At 39.8% G+C, this 23311-nt stretch overlaps 1 protein-coding gene across 6 annotated transcripts in view; it reads right to left on the bottom strand.

The window, feature by feature from the left end:
- The window catches only part of LOC103289977 (rab GTPase-activating protein 1-like), a 438759-nt gene continuing 415448 nt past the window's right edge, over positions 1-23311 (bottom strand). For all 6 annotated transcript variants that reach the window (XM_054712112.1, XM_054712113.1, XM_054712115.1 and 3 more), the window contains 2 exons: positions 560-652; positions 1-375 (listed from right to left, as the gene is read on the bottom strand). In XM_054712112.1, coding sequence (XP_054568087.1) covers positions 361-375; positions 560-652 — 108 coding nt within the window. In that variant the 3' untranslated portion in view covers positions 1-360. The remainder of the gene's footprint in view (positions 376-559; positions 653-23311) is intronic.

Genomic DNA, 23311 nt, shown 5'->3' with positions numbered 1-23311 from the left:
TACTGTAGTGAAATGTCACTGTGACTCATAAATTTATTTGTGGAAATAAACGTTGCAACAAACACCATGATTGTGCTCAATACAACCTTTGTGGTTTTTATTTGTCCTTCCAAATGAGCTTGTATTTTTCACATTTGCTACAGACACAGGTGAGTCTGAAACATTTTCGTGCCAGTCTTGGAACAGATCACCTTCTAAAAGTCTTTGTGGATGTGACCGTGTACAGCTAAAACAGTACTTTGCCATTTTCCTTTTTCTCTCATTTTTGAAAGTAGTCGAGAGCCACTTTCTTTCCTTTTCCCTCTCTTTCTCTCAGCTTCTTAGGCAGATTCCCAGTATAAATGCAACAGATGGCGTTACCTATAAATATACAAACTGAAAGAAAAGAAATATTACGGTGGGCTACTCAGGAAGTGTGCTGAAATGAAAACAGCCCTGGACATTTAACATGGCCAGAGTGTCTAAATCAAGCAGGAAGGAACAGAGGGACTTGAACTTGCCACAATTGCTGCTAAGGGTCATGAGGGCCCTGCTCTGGCAGGTGCTGCGTCTCCCATACCTTGTATCTGTCCATGGGGTCCTCCTGCTGCAGCTGACTCTCGCGCATTGTCTGATATTCCTTCTCATATTTCTTCAGCTTCTTGGTCGGTACCTGCGGGGGAAGGGGGAGTCAGAGGAACAGCATGTGAGACGAGGAGATGATTTAGGTAAACATTCTCTGAGGTGTTCCAATCAAGTCTCTGGCATTCTAATGGCACTCGTCCAACTCAAAGTTAGAGGGAAGCAATCTAGATTTGCACTCTCTCTCTCTCTGAAAGTCCATATGGTGGATATTATAGGCTTTGTGGGTCCTGCGGTCTAAGTCACACCTACTCCACTCTGCTGTTACCGCACAAAAGCTGCCATAGGTGATGCATAAACAAATGAGTTTGGCCCTGTTTTAATGAACTTTTTTTTTTTTTTTTTTTACAAAACAGGCTGTAGTTTGTCCATCTCTGTTCTACAATATTGCTGATACGCCATACCGTTTTCTTGTTAATGTATTTAACAGTGTTATTAATTCTAACTACTTTCATTTAAGTAAAATTCACTCATGGCTTCTATCATGTTGAAAATGATTTATAACAACAACAACAACAAAAAACAAACCATTTTTGAAATGGGAGTTAATTTACCAGACAGAAAGAAGACTGTAAAGCTCATCACTGAAAGCACAAAGGAATATGGAATCACTGTGCTGAATGAGATAATAGAAAATCATCTAAACAGCTCATCTATTTCTTGCTAGAATTATGTGATCTTTAAAAGACATAAAGTAGTCTAATCTTTTCTGGGAAAAGACTAAAATCTCACAGAACCTTAGAATTTTAAAAATAAATAAGTAAGCATTTGGCACTGGACAGACCAGGGTCTGAATGCCTACTATACTTTTCTTAAACCCTTGGCAAACAGGTATTTAACCTCTCTTAGCTTGACTTTCTTCATCTGTAAAATGACAGGCAAAAACATTTCTAGTTCACAATGGTTATCAGGAGAATTAAGTGATATAGGTAAATTATCTAAAGTAATGCCTGGTTCATGGAAATTTTTTAAATTGTTTTTTAATGTATCCCCTCAAAATTAATGCAATCTCTTTTGCTCCATAGAACAGAGACAATCTACTTTTAGGCTTTCCTTGGACAATCAAAATGATATAATCTCTTTAGAAATAAAAATCTTAATGTTTAGGTCCTAAAGGAAGTGACTTAAAATGAAGAGAAACAGTTTAATTTTTTAAAAGATTACAAATGTGTTATTTTGCTAAATTATTGGTAATGTGGTAAAGGCGCGGGTGATGCATTTATGCCTCTCAGTATCCATCAGGATGGTCTACCAAAGTGACCCCCGGGAGGCTCTCAACAGATTGTTTCTTGTCGAGTTCAAAACTTGGTATTTAGAACACATGTGTATGTATGTGTGAGAGAGAGCAAGAGAGAATGGACAGCACCCAGACTGGATATAGAATTATGTAGCTTTCTGGGATGAAGATGATTTAATTCTCTGGAATCTGGCCAGAGAGTTTTTTTTAAAAAAAGCAAAGACACCCATCTTATTGTAATTGCTTTGTTCTTTCTACCCAGGAACACGCTGAAGTGTGGAATGATCTGCTTCTCACCATAATTGGGAAGTTTCCCAAACTCAAACCAAACCTGGCAGACAGTGCAAGTCATTGAACAACAACATGATGACAATCTTCATCAAACAAGAAGTCAGACATGCCCCAGAGTGTAACTGATTTACAAAATCTCTGTTGAAGATTGTCATGAGAAATGCTAATCCTTATTACACCATCTCCAGGCACCTCCAACCAGTCACTGAGACTGACTAGAGTGCAATAGAATGGAAAGCACCGCCAGGCAACCGTGCGGCCTCAAGATCATCAGATGAACAAGGAGAATCTACATGATCATGTGATGAAACATTATTTTTCTTGATCTTGATAAGGGCCTCAATTTCTTCTTGTTTTCTTTTCTCTGTATGTATTAATCATACACTTAGAAAACCAAGTAAAAAAAGACTCTCCAGATGAAGTGGCAATCACTAGCACTGAAGGAAAAGAGGGTTTTAAGCAGTGACAGGTGTTTCATGTGTATCCCCAGGGGCAGGGGCAAGGAGAGAAGTGAATGGTACTATGAGGAGGGCACCTACCCCAGCAGCCATTCACCCACAGATCAGAAGTATTTCAATACTTTTTGCAACTGAATATCATATCAGTACCAGGGGTTCCAGGCTACACTTCAGGCCTGAGCGGAAGTATTTTCTATACAGTTCTGAAATGGATCCATTTACCGATGATGCAAGTACATGTGGCAAGCTTGCTCCTAGAGAATTTCTCTTAAAACTACTTATTTTTATATTCAAACTATTACTGAGATTATCTTTATATGTAAAGGAGTGTCCTTTTAAAAATCAACCTTGATACTTATGTTAAGAGGTTCATTTCAAAGTGAAATTTTTTTTAAAAAATGCATTAAACACCCTCAATAAGCTAATCCTTTCCCATCTGGCTGAGATTCCAGCATGTTTGGCTTCAGCTTGCTCAGGGAAACAGAACAAGTTCCCAGAACAATATGTTGCTAGGAAACTGTCCAAGCTTATTTATCTTGTGCTGTGGGGTGATATTGAGCATCCACCTGTGATTGGCACAAAGTGAAAGTGGCGAAAGGGCAGAGGAGGAAGAGACAGAAGAGCTGATAGAAAACTCCTGTTACTTATGACACAAAGAAAATGGACAGTTACAGTTTCTAAAATTATATTCCAGGATAAAATTAATTTTATTTTAGTGACTGTCATACTGAGTTTGAAAATTTTCTCATTAGAGAAAGAAATTTTAAAAATGCCTTTAGTATGTAGGCGTAATTGAAGGAACACAAAGTCATCAAGAATTATTACAATGGAAACAACCTATTACCCCAAGAGCAGTGTAGGTATCTTTCTCCTTAAGTTAAATAAATTTAATGCAAGTGTGCACTTGAGGAGTATGTTGAGTAAGAAACACCAATTCTTTTAGATGCCTACCTAATTTGGGGTTCTGTTCCACCAACTACCCATGCTCTGCCTGTCCAATAACTCTAATTCGGCTAAATTCAGAAAATGTCCTTAAAGAATATCCACAATTGTTTGTAAGTGCAACTGACAATGAGAACTTACAACTTCAAAATGGTTATATGTAGGGCTTGCATTGGAAACCGTGCTCTGTCAAATACTAGCTATGTAATTTTATAAGCAAATCATTTAAACCTCCTACTGGAAGCTTCAATTCCTTTTTTAAAAATGGAGGTAACACAAATGACCTACTATGACCATCTCTTTTTATTGAGCACATAATGCACCACAGCACTGAAATAAGCACTTAATCCATTTTATGTTGCCTTTGCCTCACAAAGTTGAGCTGGGTTTACCATACCCATTCCATAACATGAGCACTTTGAGAAAGGCGAAGTAACATGCACAGGGACCACAGTCATGACTAGCCCAACAGGCCTTTCTGACACCAAAGGTAAAGCCTTAACTGCAATGCTCCCTGCCTGTCACCTCCACTGCCGGTCACCCAGCCAGCACACAGATTCAACCCGGGGACCCTTGCTAAGCCTCATCAGTAGCTGACTGCAACCAATGAACTAATCAACAACAAGATGATGGAGATGTTATTTTAACACCTGACTGGGAGATAATGCACCTAAGATATGTCATATTACCCAGCATAAAGTAGAAGTTCAGAAAAATATAAACACCCTCCCCCTGAACTTTCTGGGCAAGCTAGAAAAAGGAGAAGGTCACACAGACCGTGGGGTGGCTGCACCGGGAATTTAACCCTGGGAGAAGCCTGCTTAAAATTCCATACAGTATTAAGAGGGGGAAGATTGAAATGATATATTTTCCTCCTCTTCCAGCCTTGTGAAAACAAGTATTGAAGCCTAAAGCACCCAGGAGATTTACAGCCTAAAGCAAATCACCTTACGTTATGGACTCAGTCCTGCTTAGAAGGAACAGTTTTTGAGGCCAATGACTTCATTGAGAATGCCCTTTCTTCTCTATGGTATTGTTTCTTATGCTTCTTTAGGATTTCTCTCTGTCCCCACTGCTTCATGTTCTGTGTGTACAGATAATCTGGGTTCTCTCTTCCCCCACATGCAACAGTTGCAGCTGGATCACAAGCATTCCTCCTATTGGTTTTCAAATCTGTTTTTCTCAGATTCTTTGCACAAGACAGAGAAAGAGTCTTTGGTTAGAAATGTACCACTTACAATTTTTATTACAGTGTTTAAAAAGTAGAATGACTATTAAGTACTAAAAATTAAGATTGTAAGATAGTAAATAATACACTAAATCTGGTTACATGTTGAATTGCATTGGTCTGATTCCAGGGAGTAGATTAACCAGATGTAGTCCCAAAACTGGGCCACAGAAAGCTGATACAGCTATGCATTCAGAGCGAGCTAATCAAGCTTATTTAAAACTAGACAATGAGACAGGACAGAAAGAGGACGGGGAGCCAAGTAGGACTCTGTTCTTTATCACCATCAAGTGCTCCGTTCATTATAGTGGTGCTGGCCTTTCCACCAGGGATGCTAAGAAACCTGAAGTAATACTTTATCCTAGTTGCCGCTGGCAATTAGATAAAAAGTAAATACATATCTCATGCTCACGGTAGGCAGAAGGCTACAGACATTTATGCAATAGGAAATTTCATTCAAGACTAATATGCCGAGCAATAGCTGTATAAAACAATCTGAGTCCTTAGAGAGATTCAACTTTACTACTACAGAAATCTGAGAAGGATAAATGGTAGGAAAGAAATAGGAGGGGGGTCCTTTACTGTGCTCTGTTCATCTACCTACCTTTAAAGGCTGTAGTGAAACTGGTTAGAAGAAGTCAGCAGCAGCATTAGCCCGCATCGTGACTGCACTCCACTTTTATACACCAACTTTTTTAACATGGGAAGAGAAATATCCCTATTTGGCATTTTAAAAATCAAAACGCCCATGAAACAAATATGTTTTTATCATCTTCCATGTAGCAGGCATGGCCATCCAGGAACAAATGCAGTCTGTCCCCTCAAGGAGCTTACAGTCCAGTGGGGAGAAAGAGATTATCACACAATTTAAATAAAGACTCATTTACGGAGAAACCAAGATGACAGCATAAGTAAATACCTGAACTGCTGCCTCGCACAACAACTTCAAAACTACAACTAAAAGACAAAACGGACATCATCCAGAACCACAGGAAGGCTGGCTGAGTGGAAATTCTACAACTAGAAGGAAAGAGAAAAGCACATTGAGACTCAGAGGAGCTGCGGAAGTAAAGGCAGATGTACGGAGGTGTGCGCGGAGAGGGCTGGCAACTGAGTATGCGGCTGTCTTTCTCAATCCGCAGGGAGACACAAGCTCCCGACTGCTCTGAACTCCAGTTCCAGGCGAGACTCTGGGGACCCAGACTCATACGAGGAGAAACTGGACTGTCTGGCAGCTGGCGGAACTCAAGGGCAGCTTTCTCTCAGAGGTGCTTGCAGCGATTACCAAGGGACAATGAGACCCGGGGCCTCTTAGGGCAGGGCTGATGGGAAGCCATTGCTGTTTGCTCTGCCCTGAGACTCCGCCCCATCCAAGCTGTTCGCAGAGGCTTTTGCATATAAATGGCCTGGTCCTTTGAAATCTAAACTTACCTAACAAGCTGCAGCTGAGTCAGTGAGACCCAGAACATCCAAAACAGGCCCAAGGCCCCCCAGCAGCTTGCATTGCTTCACAGCTGGGCCTCATCTGGGCACCTCCAAAACCCAAACAAAGAAGAGGGATCTGCAGATTTCTCCATTGCTCCTGCTGGGTGGCCTCAGGCAGAGGCTAAATTAGCACCTCCTTGGAGATCCAAGAGCCAGTGTACCCAGGGGTCAGAGTGGGACCATCAAGATTACAACTCCTCAGATCCATAAGGGACACACTCAGGGGGCAGACTCAGTGAGCACCAAAGCCCCACTGAAGCAAGTCTTGCCTCATAAGGGTGTCTCCAGCACAGAAGTTCTCCCAGCGTAGACACAGCTGATCCTCACAGCCAATTGGCCTGGAGGTCAATTCCTCCCAGTGATACCAACAACAATCAAGGCTTAACTACAACAAGACTGTGCACACAGCCCACAAAGGGGTGCACCAAGAGTGTCCACCTCAGGTAACTGGGGAGGCTGAGCCACTGGGCCCTATAGGACACCTAGCACACAAAGCCACTCTATCAACTCAGGGAAGCAGCCAAAATGTGGAGACAAAGCAACAGGTCACAAATGAAAGAAATGGAGGAAAGCAAACGAGTGGATATAGAGTTCAAAACCACGGTTATAAGGTTTTTCAAGAATTTTCTAGAAACCGCCAATAAATTTAGTGACACCCTCGAGGATATGAAAAAGGACCAACTAGAAATTAAGCATATACTGACTGAAATAAAAAATAATATACAGAGATCCAACAGTAGACTAGAGGATTGCAAGAATCAAGTCAAAGATTTGAAATACAAAGAAGCAAAAAACACCCAACTGGAAAAGCAAAAAGAAAAAGAATCCAAAAATATTAAGATAGTGTAAGGAGCCTCTGGGACAACTTCAAGCGTACCAACATCAGAATTATGGGGGTGGCAGAAGTAGAGAGAGAGCAAGATACTGAAAACCTATTTGAAGAAATAATGACAGAAAACTTCCCCCACCTGCTGAAAGAAATAAGACTTACAAGTCCAGGAAGCGCACAGAACCCCAAACAAAAGGAATCCAAAGAGGACCACACCAAGACACAACATAATTAAAATGCCAAGAGCAAAAGACAAAGAGAGAGAATCTTAAAAGCAGCAAGAGAAAAACAGTTAGTTACCTACAAGGGAGCACCCATACAATTGTCAGCTGATTTCTCAACAGAAACTATGCAGGCCAGACGGGAATGGCAAGAAATATTCAAAGTGATAAATAGCAAGAACCTACAACCAAGATTACTCTACCCAGCAAAACTATCATTCAGAACTGAAGGTCAAATAAAGAGCTTCATAGATAAGAAAAAGCTAAAGGAGTTCATCACCACCAAACCAGTATTATATGAAATGCTGAAAGGTATTCTTTAAGAAGAGGAAGAAGAAGAAAAAGGTAAAGATAAAAATTATGAACAACAAATACATATTTATCAACAAGTGAATCTAAAAATCAAGTGAATAAAAAATCTGATGAACAGAATAAACTGGTGAATGTAATAGAATCCGGGGCATAGAAAGAGAGTGGACTGACAATTCTTGGGGGGAAGGGGTGCGGGAAGAGACTGGACAAAAATCATACACCTATGGATGAGGACAGTGTGTGTGTGTGGGGGGGGTAAGGGCAGAGGGTGGGGTGGGAACCAGGTGGAGGGGAGCTATGGGGTGGAAAAAGAGGAACAACTGTAATAATCTGAACAATAAAGATTTATTTTTTTAAAAAAGACTCATTTACAAAGTAAGGTGAGCCTCTGAGGGAGAAGTAAAGGTGGAGGGAGGGAAAATTATACCTAGGCTCTAATTTCAATTGCTTTTCTAAGGAATGACACTCAAGCTGAGACCTGAAGAATAAGTCAGCCAGGGACAAGTAGGGAGTGTCCACAGAAGAGGAGCAATGGCAGGTGATGGGGAAGAGCAAGGCAGGCTACATGATTTGCCAGGACCAGTACAAAAACGTCAAGGCCCCTGGTTCCAAGTGATGATTTCAGATGGTGCTAGAGCATTAAACTAAGTGTGGGGACCTGTGTGACTGCATAGGTCCCATGCCCAGGAAGCAGGCTCTGGAAGGGGGGATGCAGTGGAGCTCAAAGCCAACTGGAGCACAGTGAGGCGAGAAGTGACTGCGGAGGCTGCAGAGGTCTGAGAGTTATTGTGGAAATGGCAAACACATCAGCACCTCCTGTGTGCCAGGCATGGAGTGCTATGTACTCTACACACATTAATGTACATTAGCCTCACATCGAGAAGGTAGGGCTATTATCTTCCTCACTTTACAGAGGAGGAAACAGACCCCTTAGGTTAAGTTGTCCACAGTCACACAGCTAGCAAATTCCATCTACGAGACAAGGTCTAAAGTCCTTGCTCCGAACTACTATACAACACTACCATTTACTAACATTGTTTTATTTTGCTTTGTTTTTAAAAATATGTGCTATACTTATGCCTTTTTTATTTTTTCTTCCTGGCCTTGTGTTGTCATTTTAACCTTCTTTATCTACTCACCAAGCTATATATACTGCCTCGATTTGGCTGAGATATATACAAGAAAAATAATTTTCCCTAAAGATTTTTCTGTCTTTATCATTAAGAGCCAAAGCTGGCACAAACAGCAATGAGAAATACACTTAGGTATGAATTTCTAAAATGGGATGGCATACATAATGCTACTTTCCTCTGGTATTGACAGCAGCACCAATGCAGCTTTGTACCGATGGCCAACTAGAGCCGATGTAGTTATGGGCGATTACTACTGACTCCCTAAGAGTGTGAACACTGAACCAATGGAATTCTGGGAACCCACACATGGCTTCCAGTGTCCCCATGACCCAATGCAGGGTCTGTTCCTTACAGGATTGGGAAGCACATATAAGTGCTCATTATTTCAACAAATATCAACAGTGTGCAAGGCACAGTGCCAGATGCTATGCTGGACAGACACCTATGACACAATCCTTTCATCAATAAACTTACAAAAAGAATAAAATTTGATTAATGCCTTTACAGACATATAAGCCTCATGCTATCATTGGTTGAGAGAAAATGTTTTCACAAATCCACCAGGAAATTTAGGACAGACTTTAAGGAGGAGCTTGCACATAAGCATTGTCTTGTCCTAGAGGGAGCTTTTGCTATTGACCATTCACAAGTGTCAGGATTTTTTTAAGTAGATATCAGTAGCCTCCAAGGACTGCAGGCAGGCGAGGCCTTAGTTTTCTTCCCACCACCTTTCTAGGAGGTGGGGAGCTTCACTTGGCCCAGGTGCTCTCAGGGGCCATTCTGCAGTTGTCAAACTGCCTGGCTTGTCAGAATCTTACTTGCAATCTATGCAAGGCTAAAGGGGCCTGGTAGTATTTCTAGCCAATCCAATTTAAAATTACAATATCCTTTATGCTAATTGGAAAACCCTCTGGTATAGACTTAAATATAAGTAGGTTAAGTTTAAAGTAGTTATCTCCTGATTAGGATCTTTCCAATGGCAACCAACTACCCCTAGACTGTATTTCCATATCAGGGTACTGCAAATATTAATCAAGTCCAAGGTGTAGATTAAAACAAACACACGTTATATCACACTGTGTACGTTGGACTATCTTAATGTAAATTACGGAGAGTATAACAGTAGGGTAGGCCTGTAAAAGGTACAGAGAGGGCAAGATATGGAGGAACAGCTCATTATTGCTCACTTCTTTTCTTATTCCATAAAGGAAGCAGACGAAACTGCTGTGAGCAAAGGCATGAAGCTAAAAATCATGGGCCTCCCAACTATCTAAGCAGCTATATTTGTCTGGATGAGGAGATGGGTGCACTGGTGTGAGGCACCTGCAGAGCAGGCTGGGAAGAATATACTGGAGTCAGATGGTGGAAGATCTAGATCTCCGCCAATTGAAAGTGTGAAGCTATTTTGGTAGTTGCTAGTTCATTGACCATATTTTCTGAAACTACAATCAGGCACATGGTCTTAACAGATGTTTGCACCCATTCTGGATATGAGAAGCAATGTGGAATAGAAAAGAACCTAAAACTCTTAAAAAATCTTTACTGTTTCAATAGCTTATAGGTCTTATAAGGCAGAATATTTGACATGAGAATTATTTTTTTAAAGGTCTTATCCCAGTATTGATAAGAAGTCACTGACGTTCTAAAATCGGGCAAAAGAAAGATCAAAAGTGTGCTGGTAAGAATGTTCATTTGACCTGGTGGATGTGGCTCAGTGGTTGAGTATTGACTTATGAACCAGGAGGTCAAAATTCTATTCCCTCAGGCTCAATCCCAGTAGGGGGCATGCAGGGGGCAGCTGATCAATGATTCTCTCTCATCATTGATGTTTCTATCTCTCCCTTCCTCTCTGAAATCAATGAAAATATACTTAAGGGGAAAAAATGTTCCTCTGGAAATGATGTATATGTTAAACTAAATGGGAGGACAAAGAAAAGGAAAAAGGTGGCAAATGAAACTATTTAGGAAGTTATGAAAATAGTTCAGGAAAAAAAGCCTTTGTGAAGAAGATAACAATAGAAATGGAAAGAAAGAACCATTAAAACCAATAAAAGAGATATTGTTAAAGCAAGTCTTTCCTGGTGACTTAGGTCAAGTGATCCCTCCCCTCCTTAAACTTCTTGAGAATTAGTTATACAGCATTTAATAATCATATATGGCTGTTAAAAGCTTTGCCTGGGGTGTGAATTTTCCTAACCTAAATAAGATGCCTTAAAGCAAACAAAACTAAACTTGGTATCTCCAGCTTTGTCCTAAAACAAAGCTGAATACTTCATAGATGCCTAAAGCAGGTTGGTTCAGTTAGGTATATTCTTAATATCTCAGGATTTAAGTGGATTTTGTTAATTAGTTAAAATACTGAAATTTTTTAAAAAGGCAGACAAGGGCCTTGCACATATATTTTCCTTGAGTATGGGTATTAAACGAGATATGTGATGACATAGAGCTGAAAAGTGGAAAGACACCAAAATCCACTTAGCATAGGGTATTTTTGTTACCTGAATGAGAAGATTGTGATCACCAATTAAAAATGGTAGTTTTCCTTGACATGTTTGACAGAGCCAATAATTACCTCTGCTCTGTGGGGCAATTTCTAAAACAGTGCAGAAGAAAGAGACGATTTGAGAAGATTCTTTATGCTATGCAGTTGATGCTGCTCCCTAAATTGAAATTCAGTTCTTTAATCTTGGTGGGGGGAAACATAAGAGGAAAAGTGAAAACATTCAGCATACTAAATGCTTAACACACGAAGAATACACACACACACACACACACACACACACACACACTGTGTGTGTGTGTGTGTGTGTGTATATATATATATATATATATATATATATATATATATATATATATCTGACAATCAATAAGAATAAGTCGAAGAGAATTCTCATTTTGGAAAACTAAAGTAATATCAAACTTGCTTTCTAAAATTGACTGAATCACTTTTATATGTAGAGCAGATCAAAGGAGAGTGTATTTCATATTAGGGTTGGCCACACAGGTAAAGGAAAGGCCAGAAGATGAACTTTCTCTGTGCCCAGTTAAGTCCGTTTACCTTTGCTTACACGTAAAGGATTGCTCCCCAAAGCTTGGTGTGGAGTGGCATTTATGTTCCCATTCCCACAGAAACTGTGAGAAGGCAAGAAAAAGAAGGTTGTGAGATGTATATTTCAACCCTCACTTCTACCCACCGGGCCCTCTCATTTCCATGGGAACAGGCACTGAAAGACTTCCAGCAGCTGAAAGAGAAACTCACTCAGATTGCAGCTGTGCCAATGTCAGCTGAGAGGTGCAAGTGATGGTTTATAGCAACCATTAACATTTTTAAATGATGTTTTCCCTAATAAAGTCACCTCAGTAATACATTACAAGCAAAAAACTGACTATATAACTAGTATGAGGAAGAATACACAAAGGGGTCTTTGGAGGATTAGTCTGTTGTCTTTCATAATTCCAATGATCATGTATCATTTTAAAACAAATGACTGTGACAGGAAATGCAGTGAAGTGAAGAGGGTGCTCACCAAATCACTCTGATGTACAGACTTCCTCCAAATGGCAGATGTGGAAAAGGAATAGAGGAACTAATTAAATGGGGTGGAGGGGGGGAACAGGGATCTAATATAAAAACTAATTATATTTTTTTACAAGAAACGATGTAAAGATTGTCAGCTACACCTAGATTTGGAACACCGAGCCGAATGATCTTGTTGAGGGATCTAGACTTAAGCATTTGTATAGAATTCTATAAACCTCTATAAACCTACAGAATGGCTATCCAAACCTCCTTGCTTCCCAAGTTCAAATAGAGAGCTTATACCTGTACTTCTCTAGCAAAACATAACTAAAAAAGGACAGGCCAGAACTTGCTAACGACTACCCATTTCCCCTCTACATCCAAGGGCTTTAGAATACATATGTAAAATAATTTATACATGGAAAATGTGTGATATAAGCTTTTAGCTCAAGGGGAAATAGCCTCACCAATAACTTGAAATGAATTACATCTTTTTAAAACATGTAAAAGTTGAAAAGGGGGAAAATAATTATTTTTGTTTTACATGTCCATCACTCAGTTTTCTCTGAGGTTCTTTTTCACTCTTTTTGGGGAGGTCATCATTCCAAATTGTTCACTATAACTGGGCTTCTGTTCACACATGCCTCAGGCAAATACAAAACCTGAACATTATCGAAGACAACTCAACAGAATGATGTCAAGAGCACTAGCCAGTAAGACAAGGAGGAATATTAGAACAGACCTTTGCTGCTTCTTATTGTTAACACCATCTCCAAGGTGATATTTCCAAGACAAGAATATGAGAATAAACTACAGAGGATACTCGGTTTTCCCTGTTGACTCAAGTCTAATTCTGTTCATGTTTCTGTGTCAGGACATATTGAGCACCTTCTTATCGCTTAGCACCAGATACTGGTAATACCAACATGGATGAGTAAGACAGAGTTCCTAACTGTCAGATACCTATTTTTTTAATGAAGTATTGCTATTTTTAAATAATTCTTATATAAAAAATACAGGGTAGCTCTCCTATCCCATCCTTCACTACTATAGACCTTGCTATACATGAGCACTGTACTGAGATTTTATAAATATCACTTGTGATGTAACATAGAATTTAAGCTATAAAATGCAGATTATAGTTGAAAAAATGGGAGTGACTTCTTAGGACCCAGTGTACATCTATAAATATGAGACCAAAGTAATTGAAAAATTCTGGCACTTTCTAATTCTACGCAAATTCTTTCCTTTCTTTGTTCATAAACAAATTTTTACTGGCTAACAATTTCCTGAGATACATTTTCATTTTCAAGAGATTATTTATAAATGCAGATTATTTATATGTGGGGACCAGACAAAAGTAAGCAAAAGTCCCTATTAAGTTATTTACTTCATCTCCTAGGATTTGAGTGGGTACATATTTATGTACTTATTGCTTCTAGTCCAGAAAAAGTCAAAGTTATTACTCCTAAATACTCTCAAAACTATTATTTATATGAACTCAGAACAAAGGCATATACAAGAATTTTGTGGAAAACAATAATAAAGGCCTTCTTTGAAAACAAAAAAAAAGAAAGAAAAAGAACACAGAATCCATCTTGAAGAAATTACCAATAGCAAAAAGGGAATAGTTTGAGTATTAAAATAAATATTTGAACAAAACTGAAGATCCTCAGTCTAGATATATACTAGTGTATATATATATATATATATATATATATATATATATATATATATATATGAAATGAGTTTAACGTCTGATTCTGAATGGGATATTTACAGAATTTCAAAGCACCTCACCACAAAGTTCTCATTAGTTAAGAAGGGGAATAAAACAATTTATATGGAGAACCTGGCAGAAACCACCCTTAGTCAAATGATCAAAGTGAGTGTCTCCAGTGATGGGGACAATTCGAAATCCGGCTCCATCTGACAGGAGGGACGCAGTGAGAAACACACAGCATCATCTCTATGATGTCTGGTCAAAGTGTCCACCCTAAACCACCCTAAATTATGAGGAACCATGGACAAGTTCAAATTGAGAGACATTCTAATGAATAAATAGCTTGTAATCTTCAAATGTATCAAGGTTATGAAGCTCAAAGAAAGACTGATAGATGTTTCAAACCCAAGTACCTGTCTTAGAAGCTTAGAAGTGGTCTCAATTTTTTTTTATTTTTTTTCACTTTAATTTCTTTATTGATTGAGGTATTATATATTTGTCTTCATCCCCCTCATTACCTTCCCAACCCCCCCGACACACACACACATGCCCTCACCCCCCTGTTGTCTGTGATTTTTTCTTTTAAATAAATGAATAAATACTCCTCTGAAATGTTAAAGAAAAGGACTGACTTTCTGGAGTGGTTTTGATATGGTCCTGCACAGAGAAAGGAGAAATAGCAGATGACTTCTCTGGGTCCTTTCTAATGTACCGATTCCACCCTATTTACCACAGGCCTGCTTATCTATCACTCAGAGTGCAATGAACAGCAGTTTGAACACGTAGAGCTCAGGACCTCACTGGACAGGCAAATAAACAACCACATACCAAAGAAAAAAGCATGATCAGTCTAAGGAATGCTGTTTTATGACTTAATTCTTATTGTAATAGTAAGACAGCAAGTCTCAAAAATCTACACCTGGACTCAACGTGGGAGGCAGACCATATATCTTCAACAAGAGGCCAGCATGTGCAGTCCTTCCAGTGGCATACCTGCCCCTTGATTGTAGGCTCAACCAGGAAGTAATAGAAACAATACAATGTTTGTTTTTAAGTTAAATATTAATGAAGCCTTCTGGCATAAAATAGGATTCACCTTTTTGCTTCCTACAGCACCTAGGAGACTAATGGCAAGTAGTAAATGTACCTCCATAGCACGGTCAGTTTATTTCATAACCACTTCAGATGGCTACAGTTTATCAATTAACCAGTTTTTCACACCTTTATGCAAAGAACAGAACAGAGCAATATATGTTATATAAATACAAAAACTCCCTGTCTTCCTCTGCCTGTCATAAATTCACCAGTTGGCTGAGACAACTGGTTCTGGTTCAGTATAACTGAGCAAAGCACACAACAATAGCTGTCTTCCCTAATCTCTTTTTTTAAAACATGTAAGTCTTGCCAGGGCTGAAGCAAGCTCTGATTTGGCTCAGAGAACCAGCTTCTATTAAGTTTGAAAAGCCTCACAGAGAAAATTCCTGAAAGAGGATCACAGAAAAAACATTCTGTTAGAAGCCCTGAGAAATGACTTCCCTTGTTCAAATAATTCAAAGTGAGACTTAGAACTAGGGTATTAGAATACCAATCTCACCGTTAGCACTAAGGAGTCTGAATTTTATTCTTGAAATATAATGCAAAAGACATCCCATCAGCTTTCTCTTTAAAAAAAAAAAGGGGAAATTTCACTACATAAGAAAATACTGAGTTTCACTGCACACATATTCATTCCCACCCCCAGAGCCTGGAGGAGGTAGAAGTATATTGTGAGCACCTAAGAATAATCAAAACTATGCATTAAGAGCATCATACTGCTTACTTGTCACTCTATCTTAAAAGAGGGGACAATGACGGGATGATCTTTAAATGTTTCTGGTTAAAATTAAGAAAAACAAACAAACAAAAAACCCACACCCATTAAACTTGAGGGTTAAAAAATTCCAAACTCTTCCCCACTTGGCGAGTTGGAACCTGATAAATTCCTTTACTTGGACTTTCATATTCATTTGAATTTAAAAACTGCACCCATTATAAGATTATTAGTGGCCCAGTGCATGAAATTCGCGCACATTAAAAGGGAGACCCAGAGTCAAGTCCCCGCCTACCCACATGCACCTCAAAATTGCGTGAGACCCAGACCCGGACACCCCTCCTCCCCCCGCCCCCCCCTCCCCCCGGCATTGGGCTAGATCCAGACCCGGCCAGTCACACCCTTGTCAAGCCCTGCTGGGCAGGGGGCTAACCTCAAGTCCCCTGGCCCGGCGCCAGGATGGGGGGCGTGGCCTGAGAACCCCCAGATGGGGCAGGGAGCGTGCCTTGAGGTCCCCCATCAAGCCCCACCAGGTGGGGGACATGGCCTGAGAGCCCCAGTCAAGCCCCGCTGGGTGGGGGGCATGGCCTGAGGTCCCCCATCAAGCCCCAGGGGGGCGCAGCCTCAGGTCCCCCAGCCCTACACCAGGAGGGGGTGCACAGCCTCAGGTCCCCCGTCAAGCCTCACTGGCAGGGGGCGCAGCCTCAGGTCCCCCATCAAGCCCCGCTGGGCGAGGGACACAGCCTGAGTTCCCCCAACCCAGCACTGGGGGTGCACCTTGAGGACCCCGTCAAGCCCCGCTGGGTGGGGAGCACGGCCTGAGGTCCCCTGTCAAGCCCTGCCAGGCAGGGGGGCACAGCCTCAGGTCCCCTGGCCTGGTGCTGGGGTGGGGGGCATGGCCTGAGGTCTCCCGGCCTGGTGCTGAGGCGGGGGGCGCAGCCTGAGGTCCCCTAGCCCAGCACCAGGTCAGGAAGCACACCTTGAGGTCCCCTGTCAAGCCCTGCCGGGTGGGGGGCATGGCCTCAGGTCCCCTGGCCTGGTGCTGGGGCAGGGGTCACGATCTGAGGTCCCCCAGCCTGGTGGTGGGGCAGGGGAGAGGCCTGAGGTCCCCTGTCAAGCCCCATGGGGGGGGGGGCGTAGCCTCAGGTCCCTGCTGATTACTCGTTAAGGCTCCTTAAGGGAACTTGGCCTCAGCTGTGGGTGCAGCCAACTTTGTGATGGAGTGATGGTCAATTAGCATATTCCCTCTTTATTAGATAGGATTGTTAATTTTAGTAGGTAGGATATCAATATTAGGGATATAATTTTAAATCCTTATCTGGTAAGATATACAGTATACTTAAACATTTATGAGTGAAGTGATATATGTGAAATTTTTATTTAATATTTCATCAAAGAACAAATTTGGAGAATGAAACAAGAAAAACAGGAAACTGGTGGTCATTGAAGCTGGGTGATAGGTACATGGTTATTCAAGGTACTCTTCTCTCTGCTTTTGTGTGTGTTTGATAATTTCTAGTATAAAGGGATTGTTAATGCAACCATACCTTGAGGGTATTATGCTAAGTGAAATAAGTCAGATGGGACCCTGGCCGGGTAGGTCAGTTGGTTAGAGCATCATCCCGATATACAAAGGTTTTGGGTTTGAACTCCGGTCAGGGCACATACAATTAATGCATAAATAAGTGGAACAACAAATTAATCTCTCTGCCTCTCTGTCTCTCTGTCTCTCTGTCTCTCTCTAAATCAATTTTTACAAATGTCAGTTGGAAAAGGGGAAAAAAATATAACTTCACTCATATGTGGAATATGAAAAAATGAACAAACAAAAAAGAAACAAACCCAAAGATACAGGTAATAGATTGGTTACCTGTAGCAGAGGGGAAGAGAAGAGGGGGAGGGAAAAATGGATAAAGGGGGTCAAATGTATGGAAACTAGACCTTTGGTGGTGAGTACACTATAGTGTATAGTGTATACAGATATCAAGTTATAATGGTGTACACCTGAATATTACATAATGATATTAACCAATGTTACCTCAAGGAAAAAAAAGAACCTTGTCTCCAAATACAGCCACATCCTATGTTATGGGGTGTGTGTGTATAGAACTTCAACATGTGAATTGAGGCATGGGGGGGCGGTGACAGTGACACATACAAATTGGCCCATAATGATGGTTAAACCACAAACTTGGGAGTTAGATGTGTTTTGAGCCAGAGTTCAGCATATGACCTGGACATGTTGCTTTATCTCTCTAAGCCTTGACTTTTGTATATGATTGTTGTGATGCATAAAAGAGATAATCTGCAAAAGGGCTTATGGAACAATGCCTAGTTCATAGTATGCACTCAAATGACAGTTGTAGTGTTCTGGTAAGCCTCAACAAACTTTTATAACTTGACTTAGTTGATGCTTAATAACTTTTCATGTGTTTGGTTTTAAAAATAATTCTTACAATTTTATTCCAGTAATATTTTTCAATCATCTCATAAGATAAAACCTTTCTCTTGGAAAATATTCGCTCCTGAAGCCATGGGCTGCCATGTAAGACAGTCACCATGCTATGAGGAAGCCCCCATCATACGGAGAAGCCAAAAAAGGTGTTTCATTCAGCAGGCCTGGCTGAGCACTATCCTTGAGTTGTCCCATTCGGCACCTGACACAAGAGTGAGGCACCTCCAGATGATTCTGGCCTCTAGTCTTCAAGTCACTTCCGTTTGTTCGAGTCTCTCCATAAAGGCCCCAGATGTTCTGGAGCAGAGAGAAAGCCACACCCATTATGCCCTGTCTGAATGCCTGACACACTGAACCTGTGAGCACAATGGTCCTTGTTTTAAGATACTGTTTCAGTTGTGGGGTGATTTGCAATAGATATACTAGAACTATAGACTATAGATAATCAGGACTATTGAATCATAGAGACATGCAGACTACAGATAATATATGTGACAATATAGTACATATATAATATACAGTATAGATATTAAGAGCTATAGAAACAAAGGGGATCATAGAAAGTATATAATCAACCCCCTCATTTTAAGGATGAAAGAAACTGAGGTCAGTCCACAGCTGCCTGATGAGTGACAGACCCAGGACATGCACTTAAATCTCTTTACTTCTAGTACTAGGTTCTTTCAAAAACACAATTATCTCACAATACAGTTCTATGTCATAAAAGCCTCTTACTATCTCTATTATTCAAACAGCAACATTCAGGATATTCTACAAGCTCTCTGTCCAAGGCCAAACATAATTATATTTCTGGATGCAGACAATTTACTGCCTACTATCCCTGGCACATGACAGGCCTCAATAAATGTATTTTAAAGTGAAGGATTACTAAAATAGGGCAGCTAAAAAAATCTGTAAATGGTGCAACATGGATCTTCAATGCTTGTATTTAAAAAACAGAGCAGCATTTTTAGGTTTGAAATAAATGTTTAAGTCATAAAACTATGATTGCCCTTCCCCACCAATTATTAAATTCTGGAAATCGCACTGAAGGTAGTCTCAAATGTAACTGCTCAATGACTCCTGATGTATAGATAAATATAACTATGTTTATAAATACAACTATACATAATATAAAATTGGAGGTTTCACTGCTAATTGCCTCTAAGCATGCGCTCTCCCTTTGTTTTTTAGTAATATATTTTCAGCTGGGCACATGGCCTTCTGCTAAAGATTGTGCTTCCAAGCCTTCTTTGCACCCAGGTATGGTGGGTTACAAGTTCTGGCCAATGAAATGAGTAGAACTGTTACATGAAAACTTTCTCCCAAGGCAGAGGCGTGCTCTCCCTTTCCCATGACCACCCCTCCCCCCTTCTCCTCCAACTGGACTGCGGACACAGGAAATGTGCTGGTGAGTTATCTGACCATGAAGATGAGGGAAACATCCCTGACGGTGGCACACCAATGAGATAGCCAACACGGGTTACGGGTGACTGAGTCTGCGGGTGGGATGGGGACCAAATGGAAACAAGGACGAGGGAACTTTTGTGTGACATAAATGTTCGAAAACTGGATGACTAGTGGTGATGGACACAGAACTCTATAATTATTGTTCCTGAATTTCAACTGGGCTCATGGGTACCCATCTAAAAATTATCTTTCCCAGCCTTCCCTATAGCTTGATGAGGCCATATGATTAAGCAAAGGTAATGTATACCATTTTGTACTAGTGCTCTTAAAAGAGTGGGTTTTGTCCCCCCTTCCTTTCTCCTACTGGCAGTGATTTGGCAAGAGCCCTACCAACTCCTCGGACCCATACATCAAAGCCGCTGTGAGGATAGCAGAGCTGTCCCACTAGCCTTGCACTCTTAACTCCAAACTCTGTGTGAGAAAACCACTGAATTTTAAGATAATGCAATTACATTACAGAAAATGAAGACTCGAGTTCACCACTCAACATTTGTCAACTGTAAAGTATCTCAGGCAGCAGCTATCTTTATGAACTGTTTGCAGACCAGCAAGAAGAATGTTCTTATATAATTACAGAAAAATTTATGCAACAACTTCTGTTAGTTTTCAATATTTAAGTTCTGTTGTAGATAAATATACTGGGGAAATCTATCGTGGACATTGAAGTGTATGTATTGAAAATTTGTTCAAGGAATATTATTGGAGCCTTGTAACTTTTAGGTATCAAGATTTATTTTCTGAAACAATGAATTGGCAGGCTTCTTTGTCATTTTATACAACTACTGATATTAAAATAGTTCTAAGTTTAAAATCTGTCCTTTTCTTATATCACTCCAATTAAAGTTTAAGATAGGTAAATTATGCAAAAACTTTTTGTGGACAGTTCATTCATATAAAGAAGCTAGGTATTTACTTACCTGTCACCTGACTTAAAATAGAACTGTGGCAGATAATCAACCAGGAGAGAGCTGAAAGTCAGAAGGTGGGGCACTTTTCTCCACATTGAAGTTACAGGGTTAAGCCTTATAAAATTTCCACAAAGAGTTTGGTAAACATATCTCTTATCAGGAAGATTTTATCTCAAAAAGAAGGTATGCTGTTCTTCAGGAAAGACAAGAGAAACTGCCTGTCCTAAATGTCAGTCCACAGGGCTGACCTTTCTATCTCTAGAAACACAAGGTTTAGGGCTGCTACCTACCATGGTAACGGTGAGTGCACAAGTCAAATCTTCTGGGGGAACTATCAAAACCCTTATAGTTACATGTTTTTATCACATGGCTTTTGCAAATCAGCATGTACAGAGTGGACTCAGAATGATACAATCTGTGTCACAGATGAGAGACATACACTTTCACACAGTGCCAGGAATAATTAAACTCTGAATAACTGAGCTGCTTGATGGGTATACCAGATGACAATGGAAATGATAGCATTTAAACTGATACCATTAAAATGGCATGCATGTGAATTATTTTTACTATTTTCTAGTTAAAACCTACAGGTTATAAACATCTGGAATAAATTTTTTAACCAAAATACCAGCTTTATAGTCAGTGAAGCTGAAACAAGAGCAAGTCTGACTTGTTCTCCAATAGGTAGAATAAATTTTATTGTTAAATGAATCCTTTTCTAAAAAACTAGAAGAGACCAGAATTCACAGCTCATTTCAACTTGTTTCATCTCATCTCTTGGATCAATATACATTTTCCACATGAAATAAACTTATCTGATTAGACACAGCTGGCACTATGCCAAACAGATTCAGTCTGTGCCCTATTCAAGGGCGCTTGTTTATACCTTATTTTTAAGTCATGAGACGTTTCTAGATGTGGGTGTGTTCTTTTCTGAGAATAACAAAACTTATTGAGATCAAAGAGCACGTATTTGGCTTTTTAAAATGTCTCTTGTAATAAGGCATAGTACACCTTTGCCACTTAATAAATGCACAGTCCCAGCTTACGCAAGGATGAAACAAATATGCAATCCTTTGGACATATGTCTGCTTTAGTTACTTTTCCAGAACAATGGATGCAAGCTGCTCCGTCCATATTCTCTTGCCTGAGAGATCCCTTTTGTGAGAGAAGTTTAAGAGGCTATTAGTAGTAAAACCTACAGAACAGACCACAGTCATCTGTCTCATGTAGATGTGGAGCACAGGGCTAGTATCTTATTAACACCCATCAGCCGTGGACAACGCTATTGACCCATCTTGCATGTTTCTTATATAAACAATGACTTCACAAAAGCATAAATGATTTCCCAACTCAATTTATACTTTAAGTTTTCAAAGGCAAAAAGCACATCTTATCTGTTTACTCATTTGACCTATAAAGCAAAAGCAGGGTGCCAAGGGTAGGAGCTACTGGAATAGCAACATCAGAAACACATCAAAAAGAGGAAGTTCATTAACAGAGCAGGGCTTTTGGTACTACTCTGAGATAGTCCACACATCACAGAAGCTCCAGGGAGAAAACAGATATCTAAAATAAAACAAGTCCTAGTTGTAGGAGTAGTTTAAAAATCACTGTCTCCAGAGTCATCTACAGCTCTATCCTATACCATCAAGGCAAGCACAGCCTGGAAGCTGTAAGGATCTTTCACTGCTCAGCCATGTGTGGCTATGTTCAGCAGCTTAGGAGAATCCTACCAGTAGCAAGGGAGCTTTGATTTTATAACAATAAATGATGATTCAATTACATAATAGAAGTATTTGAATAGGCTAATTTCAACATCTTGAAATCTACACAATGTAATTACCAAGCAAATAGTACACTCACAAAATTTACTGCCAGTCTTATAAGCACATTCTCAGGTTCTATCAGCATTAGCTAAAAATCTCAAAATATCCTTTCTATGGACCCTTTTACATAGAAACATAGAGCTTAACAAAAGCAACATAACTACTCAAATCACGCAAATTTGCACTCAACTCAGCTATTATATTATTCTGCTTGTATCCAACTGAACAGTTTGTACTCATTAAATAACAAAAAAGTTTGCTCTCTTAGATATTTTATGAATATTATGGTGTTTTATGTCAAGTAAAAATATCTTTGACTCAGCAACAAAATGGGACTTCATCAAAATTAAAAACTATTTTTCTTCATTATCAAGAAAGTCAAGAGACAATCTACAGAATGGGAGAAAATATTTGTAAATCATATATCTGATAAGGGTTTGAAATTCAGAAAATATAAAGAACTCTTACAACTCAAGAACAAGACAAATAACCCAATTTAAAAAATGGGAAGAGGACTTGAATTGACATTTCTCCAATGAGGATATATAAATGGTTAATAAGTACACAAGAAGATGCTCAACATCTTTAGGCATTAAGGGAATGCAAATCAAAAACACAATGAGATACCACTTCACACCCACTAGGATGGCTAGAATTTAAAAAATAAGCAACATCATTCAACAATGGGGTAAAATATACATTAATGTCTCTTAATTTGATATGGCCCTTGAAATCCAAATTTTTCCCCAATTCAAGTAAATCTTCAGTCAACATCACAGTTCGTTGACACTTCACTTCCTGCCATATCCTATCATAGAGCTCTCGAATAAGTATGC

This window comes from Eptesicus fuscus, chromosome 22 (genome assembly GCF_027574615.1).
Source record: "Eptesicus fuscus isolate TK198812 chromosome 22, DD_ASM_mEF_20220401, whole genome shotgun sequence".
Classification (NCBI taxonomy): domain Eukaryota; kingdom Metazoa; phylum Chordata; class Mammalia; order Chiroptera; family Vespertilionidae; genus Eptesicus; species Eptesicus fuscus.
The sequence above is the reverse complement of the archived record's forward strand: the minus strand, read 5'-3'. Positions and strand labels throughout refer to the sequence as shown.